General features: G+C 35.5%; 1 protein-coding gene across 1 annotated transcript; it reads left to right on the top strand.

Moving 5' to 3' along the window:
* The first annotated feature begins 509 nt into the window (after positions 1-509).
* LOC107807494 (limonoid 21-O-acetyltransferse) lies at positions 510-2,046 on the top strand. Its single transcript, XM_016631900.2, has one exon. It carries the CDS (start codon positions 584-586, stop codon positions 1,910-1,912), a length of 1,329 nt encoding a protein of 442 aa, XP_016487386.1. The 5' UTR covers positions 510-583; the 3' UTR covers positions 1,913-2,046.
* The last annotated feature ends 7,916 nt before the right edge of the window (positions 2,047-9,962 follow it).

Genomic DNA, 9,962 nt, shown 5'->3' with positions numbered 1-9,962 from the left:
GCATGCATTAGCTTAATTAAAGATAAAATTATCCTTCAAAATTTATGCTTAATTAAATATGCTATTATATTAATGAAAGTCTGAAATAATCCAAATGGTGAGAATAAAATTATATCCCTAGTAAATAAATAAATATTTAGCATATTTTATCTTTTAAAAATGAATATTCAGCACCAAATAATTTTTTAAAAACTTTTTTCATATAAAAACATTGCTCAACATATATTTGTTTTTAAATGTTTTGTTTTTAAAAGATAGAGTGATGGACTAGTTTTGAGGGCATTTTTGTAAACAAATAATTCTTTTAGTAATTACATAGTAATATAATTAGGACGACATGTTTGTTTGTCATAATATTTTTTGAAATTCAACAAAATAAGTATTTTCTTTGTGTTGTAGAAATTGATACTTTCATTTTCAGCAAAAAAAAAATATTTTCTTTTTTGTTATGGAGCTCAAATTTCAATGTTCTAGTGTGAAAAAGTTTCCGCTATAAGAAGGCCTGAACTCATGAGAGCTTTGCAACAACCCTCCATCACATTTCCATTTAGCCTTTCTCTCCTTTCCATTGTAATTTGCAAACATGGGTTCCCAATCTGCTGCCCTGCAAGTTAAAATCTTATCCACAAATTTCATAACACCATCCTCACCAACCCCAAATCACTTACAAAATTACAAGTTATCTTTCTTTGATCAAATAGCTGAAGATGTTCACTTGCCTCTTGTTCTTTTCTATCCACCAAATGATAAAAACTCAACTACGGATGAACAACTCGAAGAATCCCTATCTAGAGTATTAATCCATGTTTACCCGATAGCTGGTAGATTTACAGAGGATTTTTGCTCCATAAATTGCCTTGATCAAGGGGTTAAATTTGTAAGGGCAAATGTCAATAGTAAGCTCGATGATTTTCTTGAGCAAGCACACAAGGATGTTAATGCCGCACTACTTTGTTGGCCTCACGATACTTGGACTGTTGATGAAGGTAATCTGGCTATTACACCTCTCGTTATCGTCCAAGTAACAAGATTTGAATGTGGTGGCATAGCTCTGTCAATGAGCCACGCCCACATTGCAATGGACGGATTCTCGAGTCTCTCTTTTTTGTACGAGTGGTCCAAAGTGTGTAGACTCGGAATCCCCACAAAAGAAATCAATTTCTTGAGCTTTAATTTGGGTGAAATTTTCCCTTCAAGGGATTTATCTAAGCTTTTACTGCCTCGTATTCCGGGAGAGAAACGTGCAGAAAGCAAACTGGTCGCTAAGAGGTTATATATTGATGAATCTGCTATATCAAAGCTAAGAGATGAAATGACAGGTTTGAGTTTCAAACCTACGAGAGTCGAGATGATTACAGCAGTTTTATGGAGGGCTTTGATCCGTGCTTCGGAAGCGAAAAACAGAAATATGAGACGTTCTTTAATGGGTGTTCCAGTCAACTTGCGTAGTAAGATCTCTTTGCCTCAAATTGAAAAGTGTTTTGGTAATCTTGTAGTTGATTCTCCAGTAAAATTTGTACCGGGGGAGACCAAGATGGAGCTGCATAACATGGTGGCATTGATAAGGGATACAGTGCAGAAAACTATTGAGTATTGCAACAAGGAATCACCAGATGAGATAGTCTCAGCGGTTGCTGATTTATACAATGGAAGTTTTCAGGCAAATGACTGGGGTGCCAGTCATGAAGTTGACGCGTTTACGTGTTCAAGTTTGTGCAGGTTTCCTATACTAGGAGCTGATTTTGGTTGGGGGAAACCTTGCTTGATGCATTTTGGATCCAGGCATAATCAAACTTGTTGGTTGTATGATGCAGAGTGTGGCAATGGTGTCTGTGTGCAGGTGGATATCAAGGAAAGTTACATGCGCTTCTTTGAATGCGACCAAGATATCAAGGCTTATTTTAATTGGTGATGAATCAATGTTTTACTTCAATGTTTTGTTTGTTTTAATATTTTTACTTTCTTTTTTTGTTTGTTGGCAATAAAGAAAAGTTCCCTTTGTAATGTCTTATGAATTCCAATTATGTGTCACGGGAAATTAAGTTACTGATGTTTGATCCCTCGACCTCTCCTAAAGAACTAAGGCGCTTCGCCACCAGCCTAATCCCTTGAGTTAGCATGTTATTGATATCTTGAAATCCAAGTTAAAATAAAAAAAAAAACATTTGTGCTTTGGTTTTCTTATTCATCACTTAAAAGTCAAAAGATTGGTAATGATGCTAGACATCAGGGGCAGCTCAACCAAATTGGTGGCCTAAGTAAAACTTATAAAGAGGCCTTAATTTTTTTTTGCAAAAAAAAAAAAAAAAGCGTACACACTTTTATTTAAAGTAAAATTTTAGTTTTATAAATTTTCACTAATTAAGTTCACCTGTTGCAATGCTTGGAAACTTTAAAAAATGAAAAGGAATGCACAATTTAATTTATCCAATGCCCTTGCCCTTTAAGAGAATACATAGCTTAAGAGGAAGAAGAAAAAAAAAAAAAAGTACACGCTGCAAATTTTATTACGAAAAAAGGAAAGGAAATTTTGAATTGTCACCATAAATCACATAGCTAAATGGTTCTCTTTCATTTATTAAGTAAAAATCTAATACTGTTTTTCTTTTTATCATATAATAATCAATAGTAATTTGTTAAAAAACACTACTAGAAATTCGGTAATTAGTGACCACAAAAACCAACCAATGTTGGTCGGTCTTGGCAAATTACCGACCAATACGCGTCCAAACACGCTTGGTCGCTATTTTGGTGGTCGTTTTAGTATACCGACCAAGGTTGGTCGCAAAAAAAAACCCGACCAAAGTTGGTCGGTATTTGAATTATGTAATCAAAAGATTCGCTATCTATGAATCGAACGGGGTGTACTGTGGGAGGATACTATTCTACCACTAAACCATTGGTGCATTTTGTTTTAAGATTATCTAATTTTTTTATTTATACTCTATAATTATATTTTCGCACGAAAATAACCAACCAAAGTTAGTCGGTTTTATTAAAAAATAAAATTACCGACCAAAGTTGGTCGATTTTTTAAAATGACCGACCAAAGTTGGTCGATTTTTTAAAATGACCGGCCGAATTTACTGACCAAAGTTGATCATTTTTTTAATATTAATTTTTATTTATTTTAATTGCAAAAACCGACCAAAGTTGGTCGGTTTCTTGAAAAATAAATTTCGCGGGACTCAAAAATAGTTTCCCGCATTTTTGCGCCAAAGAAAACTGACCAAAGTTGGTCGGTTTCGTAAAAAAAATTAAAAATTAAAATATTTTGAAAAACCGACCAACTTTGATCGATTTTTGGCTGGTTTTTTGACCGATCAAAGTTGGTCGGTTTTTTGCGAATTCCTAGTAGTGAAAGATTAACTATAAAAACTACACTATTAATAAAAAATGAGGCCTCAAAAGCTGGGAGTGGGGTGGGGCTTAAAGCGTTTGCTTTAGTAGCTTGATCCTCCGGCCGGCCCTGGCACTAGAGAAGCTAGTCATTATTATTTAGCACATGCATTGATTTTCTTCCCACAAATATCATACGATCTATCAAGGTATAAACTCCATGGTTGTGACGGGCATTTAGTGAGAAGTGTACCTATTAAATAAACCTTAAAAGCTTTAAGCATCAGACATACATGAAGCCCATGACGGAGCCACAATCAAGGAAGGATTCAATTGAATCTCTTTGTTGAAAAATTATATTATATATATAGAGAGAATCTTGCTAACATACTATTACATGAGAATGGAAAGTTAGCAATGTACTCTTTTCTTTATCCAAATACCGCTACATTCATATATCCTATTTGTTAGCTGGAGCACTTTAGTCTTTAATAAAACACCCAGATGATTCCTCATTTTCCCTCTTCATCTCCCCTCTTCTTCCCTCGTTCTTTTTCCCTCTTTTGTTTTAATGCCCCAAGCATTGTATTGAGTTTTAAAATACTTGCGGATATGGGAAATATGGATCTCGAAAGGTTCGGAAGCATTTTGGAACCTGTGGTTACTAACTAAAAGCATTAAGTTAAGAGGGTTGGCCAAAGTTAATATTTGGTTTAAGCGAGCTTAGGTTCATGATTGAAAGGTTTTAATAGGTTTGTATGATAATTTTGGACCTGTCTGTATGTTCGACTTGGGGTTTGATGGGCTCGAGTGCAGTTCAACACTATTGCATTAATGTTGGAACTTGATGGTTTTTCAGAAGTTCGTAAGCTAGTTTGGAGCTTGATTCTTAGTTGTGATATACTCGTATGTGCTTTAATCCTTTGTATAAGGCCATATAGGGTATTTGGACATGTCGCAATGGCTTGGAGGAATACTGGTGGGTTCCTGTGAGTTTGTGCTCGATCGGAGCATGTCTTGATAGAGTTGACAACTGATAAGTCCAATCTGCAACCTCATCTGCGGACTTCAAAATCGGTATGCAAACTGCAAATAGCTAGGCAGCTAAGGCTAAAGATATGGACTGGTCTGATCTACGACTCGGTCCACGAACCACCAAACCAATATGCTGATTGCAGACCTAGTTTGCAGATCTCTGGAACAATTTTTTGAATGTATAACGAACCGACCAATCATTTTGATCTTTGGCATTTCGTTCGGCGGTTTGAGATGTGATGACCGATAGGTCGTTTTGAGTACTAGCCTTAATTTTTGTATTTGGAGACTTCCCATAGTTTCATTCGATGTTTATTGATTTGTGTGTGTGGTCTGTGTCGCTTTTCTGAAAGTTTTACGTGGAATTTTGAAAAAAAAGTGATTTTTGACTTAAAATGAGGCTAGAGTTGACCCCAGTCAATAATTTTGGTAAACGATTCCGGATCGGTGTTTTGATGATTCTGGTAGGTTCATATGATATTTTTGGACTTGTACATACATTTAGTTGGTGTCTGGGGTGACCCAAACACATTTCGACGCATTATGTGAACGTTGGCAAAAAGTTGAGTTTTAAGTTATAATTTAGAGTTTTAGTGATTGATTCTTATTATTTGATATTATTTTGATGAATTGACGTAGCGAACGAGTTAGTAGGATATTATCACACTTGCCTGCATGTTCGGTTTGCAGCCCGAGTGGCTCGGATGAGTTTTCGAAGTATTTTGAAGAGTTTGAATTGCTGATGCTTGTTGCTGGGGTCTCAGGTTTGCAGGTCTCGCATTTGCAATGACCTATCATAATTGTGAGTCCTGCTTTTGCAAGGTCGGACTCGCAAATGCGGTATGTGGTAGGGCTGTTGACTTTCCAAATGCAAAGATATGGTCGCATTTGCGATGCAGGGGCTATTCTCATTTGCGAGATTTTTGTCGCATTTGCAACATTTGAAGGTCTGATGCACTGATCGCATTTGCGGCTAGTGTTTCACATTTGTGGCCAGCGTTTCGCATTTGCGGCCATCGCAATTACGAACAAGAGTTCGCAATTGCGACGTCTGCAGCTGGTTAAAAGAGGAAATGATCGGGACTTAGATCATTCTACACCATTTTTTAGCCCTAAACACTCTAGAGGCGATTTTTGAAGAAATTTTTCTCCCCAAATTCACTTGTAAGCAAATCTAAGTTATTTTTTATCAATTCCTCATTACTTTTCATGAATGTTTAACATTAAATCAATGAATTTCATGGTAGAAATTAGGGGTTTTGGGTAGAATTTAGGAATTTTATATAATTGAGGTCGGATTTTGAAACAAATCATGTATCTAGGCTCAGGGTGAATGGGTAATCGAAAATTGGTCCAAATCTTGAATTTCGACTAAGAGGGCCATAGGTTGACTTTTGTTGACTTTTTTAAAAATGATCAAAACTGAAACTTTTTCATTCTTGGGTAGTTTCTAAAGCTTATTTTGAGTTATTTCATCAGTAATTGACTAGTTTTGGTCGGTTTGAAGGCTTGTTCGAAAGAAAAAATCGTAATGATTGTGATTTTGTTGCGGAAAGAGATAAGTGACGTGGTTAACTTTGACTTGAGGGAATTAGGACTTGTTTGGTCTATTTGCTACATGAACTATGTATGGGGACGACGTATATGCAAGGTGACGAGTATATATATGTTGTCATGAGTTAAAGCATGCTGGTAAAATTTTTCTCATTTGTACCATGTTGTTTCATTTGCTATGCCCTCCATGTCTTAGTGAGATTGTTTATTCTTTAATTGTTCACTTTCGTGTTTATTTCTCATGTTGAAGCTGTGGTGATATTGAAAGTTGAATTTGGTTATTCTACCAGCATGCTTGAAGTTAAAATTGGCTTCCCACCTTGATTGATACTTGGGATTATTATTGTTGCTTGGTGAGCAAGAGTGAAAAGCACGAAAGGTGTTGTCGTGCCATATTTGCATATTGATATCACTGTTTGACTGAACGTGAGGCTAAAGCACAAAGGGTGATGTTGCGCCATTGCTTTTATATTATCATGTGAGGAAGAGAGTAAAAGCACGAAGGGTGATGCCGTGCACATACTTACCATTATCATATCATGTGAGGATGATAGTTAAATAATGAAGGGTGATGCCATACACATACTTTATTCATATTATATGAAGGGTTATGACGTACAATTTAATGATTTTATTGGTTTTACTTGATACTTGGATTGTGAATTTAGCTTGACGATTTTGTTGCTTGTTTTGAAGAAAGACTTACTTGGTGATTCTGTACGTATTGATACGGTTGTGGCCCCTTTCTTTTTCCCCACCCCGTTATTACTTTTAAATGTTTTACTTGTTTGTTGCTTTATATATATATATATATAAATGCACAGGTTTTTGTGATGTCTTGTCGTAGCCTCGTCACTACCTTGTCGGGGTTAGGCTCGACACTTACTGAGTACATTGGATCGGTTGTACTCATACTACACTTCTGTACTTCTTGTGCATATTTTGACGTTTGTACCACCGGACTCCTGAGAGGTACTTAGGAGCTATCAGTCAGTGATTTAAGGTAGAGTCGTATTCCATTCGTAGACCCTGTAGTAACTTTCCTATTTCTTGCACTGTTTCTATTTTATTTCGGACAGTGTTGTACTTCCTTCAAACCTTGTATTTAGCTGGATCTAGTCGCTCATGTACTCGTAACACCAAATTCTTAGGGTGGTTTATGTTATATCTTTTGATAAGTTATTAGATATTTATTGCTCTTCCTTTTCATATTATCTGTTATGTTGACTTGGCTGTCATTCGCTGTTAGGCGCCACCACTGCCCCATAATTGGAAATTCGTGTAATGGAATACGTGTATGGTTGGTTTCGATATTTGAGAGGTTCATGATTAATTTGGAAGAGTGATTTTTAATTTGGAAGCTTTAAGTTGGAAGAAGTGACCAAGATTTGACTTTTGAGTAAACGATATTGGAATCAGGATATGATGGTTTCAATAGGTTTCGTATGGCGATTTAGGACTTAGGTATATGTTCAAACTTGAATTTGGATGTTCCTTGAAGGTTTTACTCTATTTATTGAAAGTTGCAATTTGAAGAATTGGAGAGTTCATAAGTTTAACCGTAAGTTGACTTTGGTATTATCGGACTCAGATTATGATTTTCAGACTTTGGGTAGGATCATTTGGTGTATTAGACTTGTGTGCAAAGTTTTGTAATCCAGAATGTAAAAACATGATTTAGATGAGTTCGGCGAAATTGGAATGTTTGAAAGTTAAAAAAAGATTTTGATCTTCATTTTCGTAGTTTTGATATTATTTGGGGTAGATACTTTAAGCCTTTGGATAAGTTTAGATATTATATTTGGATTTGTTGCTGTGATTAGACGGGGTCCTAAGGGGCTCAGGTGTGATCGGTGGTTGTTTCAGACCATTTATGTGTTTTGGAACAGCTGAGCTGCTGGTGTTTTGCAGTACTTCGCAATTGCGGATCTAGGAAAGCAATTGTAGAGAAGGATCTTGGCCAGTTGGTATTTGTTCACCACATTCACGTTTCAGGGGTCAAGTTCGTGATGTGTGTTTGGGAGTTGGAGATGTGTTTTGCGTGTTCCCATGATTGATTTCGTATTCGCGTAGTTATGGTAAGCTTGGCCATCACATTCGCGTATCGGATAATGTATTCGCGTAGAGTCGGAGTAGGCTAGGGGGCTCGTTGGCTTTCGCGTTGGCGAGATGGAGCTCGCGTTCGCGATCTGTTGGCTGGTTTGCTTTCTCAATCGCGGAGCCCAAATGCGATCCATAGACTATTTTCTGGGGCAACAACATTTGTGCTTCGCGAATGCGAGGCTTGTGTCGCTTTCGCGGAAGGTACTTTTGTGCAAAATACATAAATGTTATATTTTGGGATTTTTACTCATTAGTTCAAATTTTGAGCCTTAAACTTGGGGAGGGGCGATTTTTTTGGAGATTTTCATACAAGGCAAAAAAGTAAGTCATTTTATCTATTTGTGATTATATTCAAGAATCTATATGGATTTCTACACCTAAAACATGGAATTTTTAAAGACAATTTGGGGTTTTTTCTCCAATTTAAGAGAGTGTATTTTGGAATTTTGACCATCGATTTGAACCGCATTTTGGAAACTAATTATATATTTGGATTCGGTAGTTATGGGTCATCGGATTTTAGTATTGATTACGGATTTCGGGTACGCGAACTCGGGTTGACTTTTGTTGACTTTTTAGGAATTCATTAAAGATTGAAGCTTCATAGATTGTGTTCGCTTCCTATAGCATTGTTTGACATACATGGATGATGTTTGGCATGGATTTACGTGATTAGAGGGCAAGAGTGGTTTTGACGCGATTTCTGGTTCAAGTAAGTCAGGAAGAGTTAAGTCTCTTTGCTAACCTTGTTAAGAAGGAAACCCCTAGGATTTAACTTGATTGTTATGTATTTAAGGTATTGGGATGGTGTATATGCGAGGTGGTGAGCATATATACACGTACCAAGTTCAGGGTTCTCGATCCATTCTGCCTTGTTATTGTTGATTTGTATCTCAAGATGGTTCTTTTAGGGATAATCGTACTTTTGGTCCATAATTACCGATAAATTTTGATTTTGATCCTTGTAATATTTGATTAAGCATATTAACTTTCAATTAACTAAAATATGTGTTTTGGTCCTTTATATAGGAAATATATGATATTTAAACTATTTTTAGAACTATATTATCCTCAGGAGCAACAATAGTATAATACAACGATAATTGAATAGTTTACCACTTAATATTTTATTTCAAAGAAGTTCCGGAAACTTCCGATCAAAGAAATTTAAAACGTGCATATCAATTAATTGAAGGTTAAAGGTGCTTAACCAGAAATAGTCACTTTTTTTGGAATTTATTTTTTGAACCTTTCACAATCTTCATATATTTTCAGTACTGTTCTTGTAGGTTATGTTTATCTATTATTCGTTATTCATAAAATATTAAAAGTGAAAGTTTTATGGTCTTGCGAACATTCAGCTCGCCTCACCTCACGCCCCATACCAACCGTCATATCACGTTAGATGTATGACCTTTCAATAGGAATTTGAATCATATAGCGGAACCAAATTGATTAATGTTGTACATAATTGCCCATTTTTAAAACATGGTGAATTTGCTCATTATTCTCCTACAATTTGGAGGGGGCATAGTTTGGAAAAATTCGAAATCCAAATCGAAATCCGAATTTTTTGAATTTTTTGTTTGGATTTTTGGATTACGGATTGGATTTTGAATTTAATTTTTTAAAAAATTGGATTTCGGATTGGTTATTGGATTTGGTACTTCGAATTTTTGAATATCCGAAAATTCCAAATTCTTATACATTATATTTAGTCTATTATCCATATTAATAAGTTTAATACTCTACCCATTAAATATTATCTCATATATTCAATATTAATTAATAAGTTATTATGTGAATACTTTCTATTTGGATATGATTTTACTATATTTCTACTTCTTATCTACCGTATTAATGTCTCTATTGTATTTTTTTTAATAATAATTTCATTACTTTAATACTTCATTTGGATGATTGCAATGAGG

This window comes from Nicotiana tabacum, chromosome 8 (genome assembly GCF_000715075.1).
Source record: "Nicotiana tabacum cultivar K326 chromosome 8, ASM71507v2, whole genome shotgun sequence".
In the NCBI taxonomy this organism is placed as follows: domain Eukaryota; kingdom Viridiplantae; phylum Streptophyta; class Magnoliopsida; order Solanales; family Solanaceae; genus Nicotiana; species Nicotiana tabacum.
Note: the sequence above shows the minus strand (reverse complement) of the source record. Positions and strands in the feature narration are given on the sequence as shown.